The sequence below is a fragment of the Apodemus sylvaticus genome, chromosome 7 (assembly GCF_947179515.1).
Source record: "Apodemus sylvaticus chromosome 7, mApoSyl1.1, whole genome shotgun sequence".
Taxonomy (NCBI): Eukaryota; Metazoa; Chordata; class Mammalia; order Rodentia; family Muridae; genus Apodemus; species Apodemus sylvaticus.
The window spans coordinates 5,443,432-5,457,893 of NC_067478.1; the positions used below are offsets into that span (position 1 = coordinate 5,443,432).

General features: G+C 49.9%; 1 protein-coding gene across 2 annotated transcripts in view; it reads right to left on the bottom strand.

The window, feature by feature from the left end:
• Positions 1 to 14,462, bottom strand: part of Itga9 (integrin subunit alpha 9) — a 292,483-nt gene that overhangs the window by 202,736 nt on the left and 75,285 nt on the right. For both annotated transcript variants that reach the window (XM_052187013.1, XM_052187014.1), the window contains exons 14-15: positions 12,784 to 12,938; positions 3,542 to 3,702 (exon numbers count right to left, since the gene is read on the bottom strand). In XM_052187013.1, coding sequence (XP_052042973.1) covers positions 3,542 to 3,702; positions 12,784 to 12,938 — 316 coding nt within the window. The remainder of the gene's footprint in view (positions 1 to 3,541; positions 3,703 to 12,783; positions 12,939 to 14,462) is intronic.

Genomic DNA, 14,462 nt, shown 5'->3' on the forward strand with positions numbered 1-14,462 from the left:
TCCATGACCTGTCTGCCGCGCTGAGCGCCAGGCCTGTGTAGTAGAAACCATGACACGGTCCTTCAGTCCTACTCTCAGATTCCAGTCTATCTCCCCAGGCTGGGAAGCAATCACTGCCACATCCCCTCCCCCACTCCTGCTGCCCTATCTCAACCCTCACAAAAGCCACAGCCTCCCCCAGCTGTTTTCCCACAACCCCTGTAAGCCACCAGGCTGTGGCTGTGAGGTCTTGGGCCAGCTGTGCCACAACGGAGAAGGCTAGCTAGCTCATCAACATTTCCTCTAACTCAATAATCCACCATTCACCCAGGCTCCCTGTTGGGGTCCAGGCAGTGACTGTAGAAGATGGCTTATTCACTCTTAAGAGGAATGATGTCTCTCTCTGGCATATTCCACTGCCCCACCTGTCTGCATGAGAACAGCCAAACAGTAACTATAAGGTACCAATCCACGAAAGCAGGTCTGCTTGCTCTCCCTGGAAACCCCAAATATCAACTCAGGAGGCCCATCCTCAGTCTGCAAACCGTTCTAACCAGTCCTCAGTTTCTGCTCCGATCAGCTACGTTTTGACTGAGAAGCCCCGTTGTGGAGGTCACTGGAAGTCCCACGTGGGGCTCACTAGACACAACACTGGGATGCCAAGCTAAGTGAATTTTCAGATAAAGTATGGTGGCAGTTCATGCCTGTAATCCTGGCACTTGGGAGGCCAAGCCAGAAGGGCTGAGTTAGAGGCAACCCCAGGAGACATGCGAGTGTCAACCCAGTGCAGGTGACCAGAGTAAGACTGTCTCAAAACAAATATGAGTAGGTATCCAGTATCAGAATCAAATACTCTACATCTCGCTATGACAAAAATACCTAGCAAGCGATCTTAGAGGAAGAGGGGTTCATTTCGGCTCACTGTTTAAATGTACAGTCCACCATGGCGGGGACATCTTGGAGGTGGGAGCTTGAGGCAGGGAATCGCCCTGCATCTAGTCAGGGAGCAGAGAGATGGGTGGATGGAGCACCCAGCGCATTTCCTCCTTTTTACGGAGTGCAGGGCCCTGGCTTGGAGGATGGTGTTGCCTAATTTTAGGGTGGGACTTCCCACTTCAATTTGCCCAATTTAGGTTATTCCCTCACAGGTGTGCCTGGAGCCTCACTGCATAGGTGATTCTAAATACCATTAGGTCTATCAATAGCAGTAACCGCCACAGCATCTCACACAGTATTTGAGTGAGCCAAAGTCCCCTTATGCACAAGGATATGTTCCTAGACATTCTATGGCTATAGGAATTGCAAATAATATCAACCATTATATAATACTTATGATAAAGTTCATAAATTAGGCAAAGAAATAACTATTTAAAAATGGAACAACAATATCCTGAGGTAAAAGATACTTAACATTGATTATTTTTAGATTATTTTTCCATGTAATACCACTGGGCCTCGAAGACCTATAGTGACTGACACCTCGGAAAGAGAAGCCACTACGAAAGGGGGACATTGCACACATATCAACAAACACTTTATTCCAAATTCAATGGGAAGTCTTATGTTTCTACTGTTATAGCTGGTAAGTGCTTAGAACAGAAGAGGCTAGACCAGCCTTGGGGCAGCCTTCCTCAGACCCCCATAGTGTCATCCCTGCCCCAGCCTGTTCTTCACCATTGCTGTTCCCGAATGCCCTTAGCCAAGGCAGGCAGCAGGTTCTCTGTGGCGCTGTCTTGCAGTGACTTTGAGTCGGTACGAACCATCTGCTATGAAAGTTTCGGCCAAAGCAAGAAGTCGCAAAGAGCCTCAAAGGGAAAGATTTGTGGCACAGACTTAGCACAAGGAAGCCTCACGCCCTAGCAAGTGCCAAACATAGCCATTTGATGCATCTTGAGGTTTGCACACGAGCCTCTCCTGAGCAGCCCACACCCTCACTCACAAACTAAAGGAATCTAAGCTCAAGGGGCAGGGCAGGCTTAGCAAGAGCAGGGGTGGCTTTATAAGTGGCCAGCAGCCCGAGCCACGGGCAGCTGGCCTGGGCAGGCCCTGACATGAGTCCGTCAGAAGGCAGAGCCCAGCCCCATCTCAGAGCATCTCAGGCTGTGAACTCATGGGCCCCAGGCCAGACACACAGGCAATTCTCTGCACACAGTCTAGATGCAGCTGTTACTATCTGACTCTGGGCCCAAAGAGGCAACAACAGGAAGACACTTCAATCTACAGATTCCCATCTGCTAGACGTCTACGGCTAATAATATTATGTCAAACTAAACAAAATTGGTGTTTATGTAAGTAGAATGTTGGAAATTATCTACTTTCCAACCAAAGACGAATAACCCTGAGAGCCTTCGTCAGACTCCATGCAAAGTTTTTATAGTCACTGTGCAGTGTTTATCTCTTGTTTTGCTCTGAGACAGGGTCTGCCCATAGAAGCTCAGACTAAGCTGCAACTCTCCAAGGAGCCTGGGTAGAATTTGAACTCATGACCCTCTGCCCTTTCCTACCAAGTGCTGGGAGTGCCACCCTGCTCTGGGCAATGCTGAGGCTAATGGCTACTTTCAGGGTGACTGTTGCATGTGGATTTTGGAGAGACTCGCACACAGTGCTCACGCGACTGATCCACACTGGGGTCTGTGAGATCCAACCCTGCACCCACAGGCAGTGCACCAACTGCTGTGCATCTCTCCTCCTCTGCTGCCTGGCTCTGCCTATGGGCCAGTGGATGACCATTCTGCAGCAGTGAGCACCGCCAGGACTTCCACCTTGTACAGTGGCCCTTCTATAACAAAGCCTGGCTCCCCGAATTACATGAAAATATATTCAGCATATAATTTCAAGAAGAGAAAAACATTTGGAGGAGGGGAGAAACCCCCCATAAAACGCACTCTTAAAATAAATAGAAAATAATCAACAAGAGAAGTGTGGCCCACCCAGTCTTCAAATGCATCTCTGACTGCCGAGTTACTATGTCATTATGTCATGCAGTGGAACACTAAGATGAGAGTCCAGAATGATACAATCGGAGACCCAGAGTACAACAGCTTCTGAAGCTTTCCTTCCAGTGACTGCCAAGCCTCAGACAGGATGGAGAGCTCCCAAGAGAATGAGGCACAGTCAGAGACTGTCGCTGCTCTCCTGCTGCCCTCTACCCCTTCTCGGAGACTGAGGCCAGCACAATAAGTAAAGGGGACCAGGACAATGATTCAGTGGGTGGCACTCCCCTCGCACCCCTGATGACCAGAGTTCAATCCTCCAAAACCCAGTTCAATCCTCCAAACCGCCCAGAGCCGGAGAATTGAACGGATGCCACAGATGTTGTTTTTTGACCTACAAACACACACCAGGGCAGGTGTGCACCCCTCCACAATGCAACAGTGTTTCCAAATGGAATTAAACATAAATAAAATTGGCTGTCAGCTTTTAACTTTAAAAGGAGAAATGCATACTGTGAGGTAGAATCGTGCAAGTCAGAGGCTACATAATGAAACAAAAGTAGCTCATGCTGCTTCCTAAAGCCCATCTGTAGAGATCAGAATCGGAGGATTAAAAAGAGGAGACTGACCTTGACGTGGGCCACGTAGTGATGACACACCTCGTCCATGTGGGCCAGCTGTAGACTTTCTGAGACCTGCCCGGCAGTCTCCCCCAGCAACACAAAATAGACTCTGGGCAGCTGGCCCTTCTCCTTCTGCGCCACATCAGCCGTCAGGTTGTAGTTCAGACCTGGCAATGAATAAGGGTAAAGGTGTCAGCAAGGACGACACCTTCGTTCTGTGGAGAATTTATGCACAGTTTACACAATATAGGAAACTTCCCCGAAGCCCTCATCAAAACCTTCTCCGAAGCCTGTAGTCAGCCTATGGAAGACCCAGGATGGTCTCTGTCTTCCCAGGGATTCTGTGCACTTCAGACTTTCAGTTTGCCCCTGTTCAAACCTTGTGTGTTTGTGAGATGACAACAGAAACAATTTGGATACAGCCAGTGATTACTTTTATAATATACAGGGTGCTATTCTGATAGGCCAGCATCACAGCAAGCCTGCCACATGTAACTCGAAGAGACTGACATCATGAAAGTGACTTTTATTCAGCTATATGATGTGATATAGGAAACAACTGCTTGCAAGAATTCCTTATCTCTCACAAATGCTGAACCTTCTCTGACTGTGTTACCCATGGTAGAATGAGGTATCTGTCAACACATAGACAAAAAAAAAAAAAAAAAAAAAAAGTCTACTGTCATGGAGCCCCATACTTGGAAATTGAGGCTGGGGAAGGCTTTACTCTTAGGGCGCCCATCCTTCCAACAAGACGGCTCCTACATAGTGCGTTTCTCCTGAAAACTCGGCCTGGATACCTGAGAGGACAATGCCAGACAACAGAATAGAATATGAAAAGGAAGGAGGCTATGGTGGTAAATGCATGTCAGGTAAACCGGGTAGAGCATGCCTCCATCACCCTGGAGTCTGTAAGGAAACAGCCAGCTCTAGGTTTTACTAGGCAACCAAACTCTTGCACCAGCAGATCCATAGCCCTGTTCCCTGAGGCAGAGGCCAGCCCCTCTCTGAGCCATTTTATTTCTTAACTCTTTTATGGGTTCTGAGGTTATTTTATTTTTTTAAACCTTTATTAAAATGTATTTGTGTGTGTGTGTGTGTGTGTGTGTGGTTGCATGCTACATGGGAGCAAGTGCTTCAGGATGCTACAAAGGGCATCAGATCTCCTGGCACAGGAGGTCCAGGCGGCTGTGAGCTGCCCAGCTTGGGTTCTGGGAACATAACTCGGGTCCTCTAGAGACTCCAATCACCGAGCTGTTTTTATAGTTCCAGGAAGTGTAGTTTTCATAGTAGACAAACAATAATGTCTGCCCCTAAAATGACCAGATGAGATAGCTGACAATCAGGGAGGCAAACAAGCACCCCCTTCCCCCTCTGCGGGCCATCTCCACACACCCATCTGTCAGAAGCTGAGCCACTGAAAGCCAATGCCTGGCCAACATTTAAGTATGGTGAGGCCAACTCCCAGGAACGACTGTGTCCTTAAACAACATCAAAGAGCACCGCGACCACAGGAGGTGTGGACCGGGAGAGGGATAGGTGATTTGACAGCTGTCCATGGCTGTGCCTCAGCATGCTTTTCTATATCTAATGGCTTCCCTGGGCCCCTGCCATATCATGGCTCCCCATCACAGATTCCCAGGTGACAGATTCCTAGGCAGGGAAGGCTATGATGCCCTAACTTGCATATCCCAACAAGCAGCTGGTTTCTAAGGCAAAGCTGGGTCACCAGGAGGAATGCAGAGCATGGATTGTCCCAGGAGATAGTTCTACCACTAAGTAAAGAGCATCTAAGGAAAGTGCTTTAGTAGAGAAAGCACGGGGTAGAAGCAGATATTACAAGTGGAGTGTATGTATAGACTGCCAAGGCCCTGAAGAAGCGGTCTAGGTCAGCTCATGCAAAACCTCCATGTTTGAGACAAAGGGACCTGAGGCTTCAAAAGGGAAAATGCTTAGTCCTTCTGCCCAAGAGCCATCTCCCAATCAAGACTTCTCCAGGTCTAGTCTGGCTATTCCTACCACACAGCCTGAGAACTTAAGTTTTCATTCTCACCTGACCTGAAACCTCTTACTTTCTGAATGCAGAAAGTGGCAGAACCAAGCACAGACTGAGGTCCAGAGCCAAACTCTAAGCCAACCTACCATTGGCTTCTGGCAGCAACAACCCAACAGTAGGAACGGTTATGTTTAAATGACGGAGTTTTGAAATGCTATTTAGCAAGATCACATCTGGAGATGCCCACTGTGGGGACATGTTAGAGGCTGCGGCTAGAGCTTCATGGTCTTAACTGCCCCTGTCCAGTCATCCTCCTGGCTGACAAGTGAGGGAAATTCATGTCCTTCAGGAAAAGGAAACTGGAGGGGACAGCAGAGCCTGGTGATCCAGCCAGATGAGCTCAGAGAGAGTGGAAGAAACACAGGAAGACAGGGCAGAAGGTACGGACTCCAACCCGCATCCTCTTGGCCTTTGCCAACCTCTCCACTAAGGTGCTTCTCTAGCTCATGGTAGAAGTCAGGACTCCAAGCAGCACCCAGCAGATGGACAGCAGTTTCTTTTTACCTAGGATGCCTCACAGTGAGGTGTGGGATTCCCCAGCAGGACTGAGCTTAATGGACCCACAGTGGTGACTGCTTAGTGATATAGGCCCTGTTTGGTTTGCTAGAATGGTTAATTTATGGGCCAACTTGGTTGGACCTCAGTACCCAGTCAAGCACTCCTCTGTAAATGAGTTTGACATTTAAATCATTAAACTCTGAATGAAGCAAAATGAACTTCATAATGTGGATGGGTTGTATTAGTTGAACATCTTGAGAAGAGAACCCTTACGATCTCTCCCTATCTCACTAAGAAGGAGCCTAGCCTCCCTACAGATCTAAGCTATGGCTTCTGTTCAGCCCTCCATCTTTGCCTAATGCAGGCTTGTCAGTCCCAGTGTCCAAGTTTCCCTTAAAACTCTCTCTCTCTCTCTCTCTCTCTCTCTCTCTCTCTCTCTCTCTCTCTCTCTCTCTCTCTCACACACACACACACACACACACAATCCGCTCACCCCACACCTCCCCCATACTCCCATTCTCGCCATTTCCAATCTCCCTGGTGTGTTCCTCTAGAAAATCCTGCTTATGTCAGTATTCTGTCACATTTACAGGCTGGTACTGCCTGGAATCATCCCTCTGCCAAGGTGTGCCCTCACCCTTGTCTTGGGAGTCTATTGGGGAGATCTTAAATTAACACAGGGCGGCCAGGCAGTGGTGGCACACGCCTTTAATCCCAGCACTTGGGAGGCAGAGGCAGGCGGATTTCTGAGTACGAGGACAGCCAGGGCTACACAGTATTAACACAGCAAGTGAAATAGGGCTTTCTACACATGCCCAGAGCTATGCTGGGTTCTTTGCAAGCACCTACTGCTCAAAGTATCACTGCAGTCACTAGGGAAGATTCTGGAGACTCACGGAAGAGGAGGAGGCTGCAATTCAAACAACAGAGCCACGGATGAGACACACGCACTCTGAGAGTGTGGCATGTGGGTGCCAACCCTGAATCTCACAGATTTTTCTCTAATATTCAAGTGCCCGATCCCAGACAGATCTGAATATCCAATCACCAAGAGTAATCATTTCCCCTCTAGAGCTGCCTCCTTTGAGGTATGAAATTTATCTTGACATTTTAAACCTCTAGAAGTGATTCTACATTAGACCTTCCCTTCTAGAAACAAACAAGATTGACCATGAAGAAACTCCTGAGTGGGGAAGAGTCTGGGAGCTGCCAAGCATAAGAAGGAACAGTCAACTCTGAAGCCCTTCGCTCCAGCGGGAGCTTTAAATAGCTCCCACTCAGATGCCCCACACATGCCAGGCTAGAGCCAATCAGCTTGCTTGGGCTTGGGCGGTGCCTCAGCAGCAAGCCCCTAATGCAAGCCAGCCCTCAACTCCCCTGCCCAGGAGGATGCTGGTTCCAGTTAGCGCCAGTTCCCACAGCACATGACACATCAAGTTCTTCCTTCTGGCAGTTTGTGTCTATGCCATGCCGAATGATGTCATGTGGTGGAAAAGCTGACCGTCCCCAGTCACGCCCCTCCCCTCCCCAAAGGCCCCCCACATGGGCTGGGGCCGGGAGAGCGCCAGCTGTCTTGAATCAACTGGGGCTGCGGTCTGTCCTAGCCAACACCAGATCATCCCCAAATCTCTACCAGAACAAGGCTTCAGCTGTGGAAGTCCACTTGCATCTCCTTCCAGCCCCACTCAACTTCCCTCAGCACATCCCAGGAGAGGCGGGAGAGGGACATTTCCACTTTGCTAGCTTTCTGAATCCTCCCTCTCTTCCTTCAAAGAATGCCATACTTACTTGGCAGCAATTAGTTTCTTAGGTGGCCCGTTCCTTCCATGACAGGGCCCTTCCTTTCCCATCCCTACACTTCAGGGGAGCAGAAGCTTTGAGAATATTCTCTTCGTGCAAAAAGCTCCCCAGAGTAGATATGCCATCTCTAACGTCAGAAAAAGAGGTTTGCGGGCACCAGGTATCAGCTTCCAACTATATTTCTGCTATGCCTATGGACGAGCCGAGGGCCATCCTCAGGGGCTGGGATCCACAGCGTGTCTGCAGGCAGTAATGGGATCATGAACCAGCTCATGAAAAGCTTTGTCAGGTTGTCTGTAAGCCAGGGAAATGTGAGGGTGGAGAATCAGAGCACAAAGCACAGGCTGGGGACACAGCCCAGTGGTCGAGGGTTTTCGTAGCATGCTTGAGACCCTGGATTCAATCCCTGAGCTAGCAGATGGGAAAAGCAACTCCATGGGGCTCAGCCCTTCCTGGTTTTCACCTGGTGCTAGGCTAAGCCTCTGGCCATCAAGACAAGCCTATGGTGGGGCTAGAGACACAGCCTATGGGTAAGGGGCAAGTCACTCTCGGTCCCAACACTCAATTCTCTTTTGCTGCTGCCAGCAGGCTCTAGGAAGCCACAGGCAGCCAAGGACAAAGTATCTGAGAATACTCTTTGGAATGAGCTAAACTCTTGTTTGCAGTGGCTTTAGTGAAACATGGGATAAACCTGTTCGTGAGGCTACCCGCTGCCAGAGTGGGAAGCCAGCAGGCATGCCACTTGGCACGTGTCTAGAAGGGCAAGTGTGGAGACCCCTCCCGCTAGAATGTGAGTCTGTGCTCTGTGCCCAGGGCTGAGCACAGAGTCTGGCAGAGCCTCATCACTCTCTGCTGATCCAAGAGCCCAAAATAACCTAGATGAGGCTCATTTTCCCACCTCCACGCTTCCAGAGTCCGGGGTGAGCACGGAGAACGCCCTCTGAGAGCCAGTGCTCTCTGGAGTGGGGATGTGGCCTTCACACTTCAGATGCCCCATGAACCTAATGCTTCTCTATTTATGAAGCCCTTGGTTCTCAGTTCCAAGTCCACCGTCCACTCTGCTGTGACTCTGGGGTTGGGATCCCACAAACCTGTTTGGCCAATAGCTCCCTGTGAGGTTCTGCCAATAACAAGAGGGGAGAGAGAGACGGGGAGCCTGCGAGGCTGGAGGGGAAAGAAGGCCTTGCCCCTCCCTGCTTATTCATCCGCTTACCCAACAGCTATTTCTTTCATGGCAGCTCCAACGGCCATAATTCAACTTCCTACTTTCTTCTCCATGACCCAAAGCCTTTGTTGAACTTTCTCAGACAGTCCAGAAGCTCCACCCAGTGCGCTCTGCTCAAAGATTTGGGTCACAGTTGCACAGGGTCCCTTTGGCAAACCTTCAGGTTCTGATGACCCCAAGGAAGGAGTTAACGGAGCGTAACGTTGACTGGCCACCTGGATGCTCAGTAAAACACAGGCCGCTGCGTTCTGCATTGGCGTTCTCATTCTGGTTGGGGGTACACAGCTAACTAGAAAGCTTGCAGGTGATGCCACACAGCTGATCTGAGGAACTGGCTGGCCAGCTGCTGGCTCGGTCCCAGCCATGGCAGTCCTCTGCAGTTACAGCTGCTTCCTCTCTGGCCTGCTCAGTCCCTTTCAGGAGTTGAATCCTGTCAAAATGTATGCTGTGCTAATCTGATTCCTCACTGGATTTTGTCTATTACAGGGGCTGAGGCAGATTCATCCCTTATGGACTCCCCATTTCCCATAGTATCCCCAGAAGTCACCATTGCCTCTCTACTGGCTGACCTTGATGCTCCTGTGACCAAATGAGAGCTGAGATTTCCCACTGCTCAAGCAAGACTGAAGAGACAGTTGGCATGCATGGCCAAGCCTGATAGGTTCCAACGACAAGAATCAGCAGACAAGGGACAAGACTGCCGCCACAGCTCTGGCTCCCAAAGCCATCCTCCAAACAGGTCACGTGACTGAAGACCCACTGGACTGATGCCACAGAAGATCCCATCCTTGGTTGTAAGTCAGGTGCCCAGGTGGGGCTGCCCAGATGCAGCCATTTGTTGGTAAACAGCCCAGGATACAGAGACACCGAGTGTCCAGAAGACCCTTCCAGACAGGTATCACCAGGCAGTCCGTAGACAACACCTGGGACCACTAGGGTTCCACTGCCAAAATGGAAGTCAGAAGGAATTCAGAGCCCCCAGCTCTGCATTCTGAATGCAGAGGCCTAGGAGATGACCCTGGGTAGACAGATGGCTTGTTCTCTGGGTGGATGGCTCCCTTTCTGATTGAGGCAAGCTTCGTTTTCATGAAAACAAAAAAATGGAATGGTAGCTCAGGGAAATCCGTCCCTAAAGAGATGTAAATGAATGCCTACCCCCTCTCTAAAGGGGTCCCAGGGCCAAGCAAAGTGTGGAACAAACTGTGATCCCCTATAATCCAACTTGGGGAGACAACTGATTCCCAGCAGGGAACCAGCAGAATTACTGGGCTAACTTACCGAGCATTAATGAAGGGTTCTTGCAGAAATGTGGGCGACCCCAGAACCGCCGCACTGGAGAGTGTCCCCCCAGCATAGACGACAACTTCCCTATAGCTGCATGGGCCTCACCTCCCCAGTGACCTTCCATGGCCACACCAGCATGCCAGAGACTGTGAGGCCAAAGCATAATTAGGGCAGAATGACATACAAGCAGCTAAGAGGTATGGGTACAAATGACTGGAGCCTCAGGTAAGTCCAGTGACCTCCCTTTTCTTCCTTCTGTGAGAGAACAGCCAGCGACCCCCATCTTGGGGCCTCGAGTAGTCCCTGCTATTCAGATGAAAAAATGGTGGTTGTCCCCAGAGGACAGCGTCTTACAAAGTGTAAGGAACTTCCCCTCACTGCCCTACCGATATCAACGTCCTCCACACGCGAATCTTAGTTCCTCCACGTGTGCACACATGTTAAGCACTTTCTTGAAGACTCAGCTATAACCCAAGCCTCAATCTGAGTGTTAAATGGTAGAGATCTCTAGAGAGCCTCCGCGTACACAGAGATATTGGTCTTCAGCGACCCTGGTGACAGAGGCTAGGGACATGACCTGGATGGAGGATGCTCAGGGGTCAAACCACCCACCTCTGACCACTGCCCAGGTGGCTCCTCACTGCCCGTGAGAAGCACGCCACCGACAGCCTGCCTCTCGGTAAGCTTTCAATCCTTTAAGGGCCACGGTCATGCTCAGACCCTCGCAGGTTTTTTTCCCTAGTGGTCTGTGAAAAGCTATTGTGACTGTGGCCCCAGAAAGGGCCACCAGTTGAGAAAGCAGAGGGGCTGCACCCCATCGCCTCATGTAGTCCTGGAGTCTCAGGCTCTGAGCCTTCTCCTTAAACTCATTTCTTGGTTTCTCCTCTGTCCTAGAGGCCACTCACTTTCACATTCTCCAGAACAGGGATCAATACTATAAAAGTGGTGTCCATCACCACGTCAGGACCACCATGTCAGGAGCAGAGCAGCGAGAACTCCCTACAGACCTACAGCCCAGAACTGCTTCCGGTGCATAGAGCTGCTGCGCAGAACTGTTTCCGGTGCATGGTGCAGGTGGATGCGCGTAAATGGGTACAGGTCTGTGGTAGTCATGTATTTATCAGGCAGGAGGGCCTGGGTTTGACATCCCCACCCCCAGTTCTAACATAATAATTGCTTACAGCATCCTGTGAAATGTTTGCTAATTGATTCTAATTATCATATGTGGACCAGAAACTCTTTCTCATTAAGACTCTGGTGTCTCCACCAACAAGGGTGATGGAAAGAAGACCGAGATCAGCAGGTGCAGTAAATAAGTATGCACCTGCCTTTAAAGGAGCCTTGTTCACCGACTGTATTTAAAAATTGCATGACTCCTCCCTCCCAAACTTACCATATGGCTATGATCAATGTGCAAATTCCTTTTCTAACAGAAAAATATCTTTGTAAATGAGTATAAGGTTTAATTGTGGCATTTGTTCAATGCAGTTGATGGAGGTATTTACCTATGAGAGGTGGGGATTGGCATGTTCATGTACAGGAAGGAACGCCTGAAGTCCAGCTGAGGGAACCACACTCGTGGGTGTGGCTTTGCAGGCCTGGGTGCTGTGCATAAGTGTGAACCCCAGAGTAGTGCTTTCCACCGTTAAATTGCACACAAACCTCACAAGGAAGTGGCCATAGTTAGCTCTCTAGTTGACACAGCCTCAGCCTCATGTTATCAGAGGGAGTCTCAACTGAGGCATGATCCAGACCATTTGCCTTGTGGTCACGTCTAATCACGGGAGAGTGTTCTTGATTGATGATTGGTTTGGGAGGGTCCAACCCCAGGTGGGCAGCACCATCTCCCTGACTGTGTAAGAGTACTGACTGAATATGAGCTTTTTCCGAACTCTCTGAGATGCCAGAGTAATGCTATGCTCTTAAAAACCTAATCCTCACATCCCAATCCTGATGTCAGCTGTGCACCTTATTACTTAGCTGATGGCGCTAGCTTAGTAGCAGGGGAGGGGCTCCAGATTCCTATTGTCTCCTTATGTTAATGCATGGAGTGTTGCACGCAGAGGAGGCTCAGGCACTCAGGCACTCCGGTCTCATCAGCTCACACTCTGCCCTCCTGGTGAGTCTCTGTCTGGTCCTCATGTATTTGGGGAAAGAATGCTGGAGGAGGCCCTCTGTGTTACTTGCCCTAGAGCTGGAGGGTGTGTGAAATTTGAAATATGTAAATGAGCAGGAAAGAGCCTCAGAGGAGGAGCGTCCAGTCCACCAGACCCCCTGCCTGCAAAGCCCACTGGGATGTAAAGAGAGAGGGAACTTGGCGCATCCCCCAGGGTTGTCACCTGGCACCAGCTGAGACTGGTGAGACCTGACACTGTGACTCATTACCGATTTCTCCTGGTACATTCTTGCCGTGGAACCGGAAGCACACAGTGACGTTCAGGCAGTTCACAGGCTGCTGTCCATCATGACACTGAGGTGCTGTGATGTTGATGGAGCCCGGCAGGAAGATGGAGACGTCCACAGTGATGACCGGTCTGGCCCTGCAGGATGAGGAGGGGGAGGGGAGCCCGTGTTAAGTAGCAGCTCTCAGAACCGAAGGTGAACTACACGGGCAGCATAGATCCCGGGCCTTCAGCCAGCGTTTAATTAAAGAATGAAATGCCCCAAGAGAGAAAGGCCGGTGCGCTCTCTAAGTACTTTTTCTGGTTTTAAAAGTAGCACATTCCCTAAAATACTAATGGTTTGCTTCCCGGTAACAAAGGCAAGTTAGTTGTTAATGAGACACAGCTGGCTGAAGCCATAAATCAGCCACCAGATGCTGGGTGATTATTTAAAATTTCACCCAAGAAGTTCCGCTTTCCATCTTGTTGGGGAGACACTGTCGGAGAAGTTTCTACAACATAAGCCGGCTGGGGCTTGGGAAGTCAGGGCTCAGAGACTAGACACAGCCTGCAGTGACAGTTTACTCCTGGAACCCCCCCAGAATCCCAGTAACTGAGTCAGAAGGATTTCCCAGAGTTCCAGGCCAGCCTGGGTACCTGAGTGAACACTTGAATTAAGAAGCCAAAAGAAGCAAGGGGGGATGGGGAGGAGAGAGAGAGAGAGAGAGAGACGGTGAGATGGAGAACACTGGGTATGTACTGCATGGTTTCTCCCTCATTATCCCCAATAGCCAGGGTGAGTTAGAACTTGGCAAACTTCTATCTCGTCCACTTGGCCAAATATCCTCTTTCATTTATGTCTATCAGTGCGTCGAGTACACTCTAAAAAAGAATTGATTAATAGAGTCCCAGCTGGTACCAGCAGAACACTTCAAGGAATCAGTCTGTCTGGCCTTAGGACAAAATGAAATCCAATAAGCACAGCCCTCTCCCTGACATGACCACCCGCCCCAGCACCTGACGGTGGCCAGCATCCCTGGGCTCCCCTGGGGCATCAAGACAAAAGCTGAGACAGAAGTAGGCATCTCTTTCCCATCATAAACATCTGCTCAGGGAGGTGTCACCTAGGCTGTGGGCTTGACCTATTCCCCTCCAGGCCTCACAGAAAAGGCCTTTCACCTCTCAGGAGCCCTGGCCGCCATGCTTTTGGAGTGACATGAGATTAAGGAGTACCAACAGCATGGGAAAGATGTATGTAAGGCTCAACCAAAGGGGCGACAGGACAGAGGGAGCAGAGGACCAAACAACCCCAGGACAAGAGAACATTAAAGGAAAACCTGGGTCACATAAGACACTGAGAAGACACAGATGGCACAAGGAGACCACACTGTAGCTAACATTGCAGAGACAGGAGGGCCAACAGAAGGGCAGCCATGACCGGGCAGTGAACTGGGGGACTCTGAGCAAATCTGGCTACAGGGCAAAAGGAAGTCAGGCAACACTAAAGCCTGAAAGAAACCAACATCCTGGTCTCTCCATGTTCTTCTTTCTTCCTGGAAGATGCTAGCACTACTTATGAAGTATATCACTTACACTCCTGTCAGTATACAAATGATGCCATGATTAATTTTGTCAACTTGACAGGATCTGGAGTCATTAGGAGAATGTGCAGGGGGTTCTAGA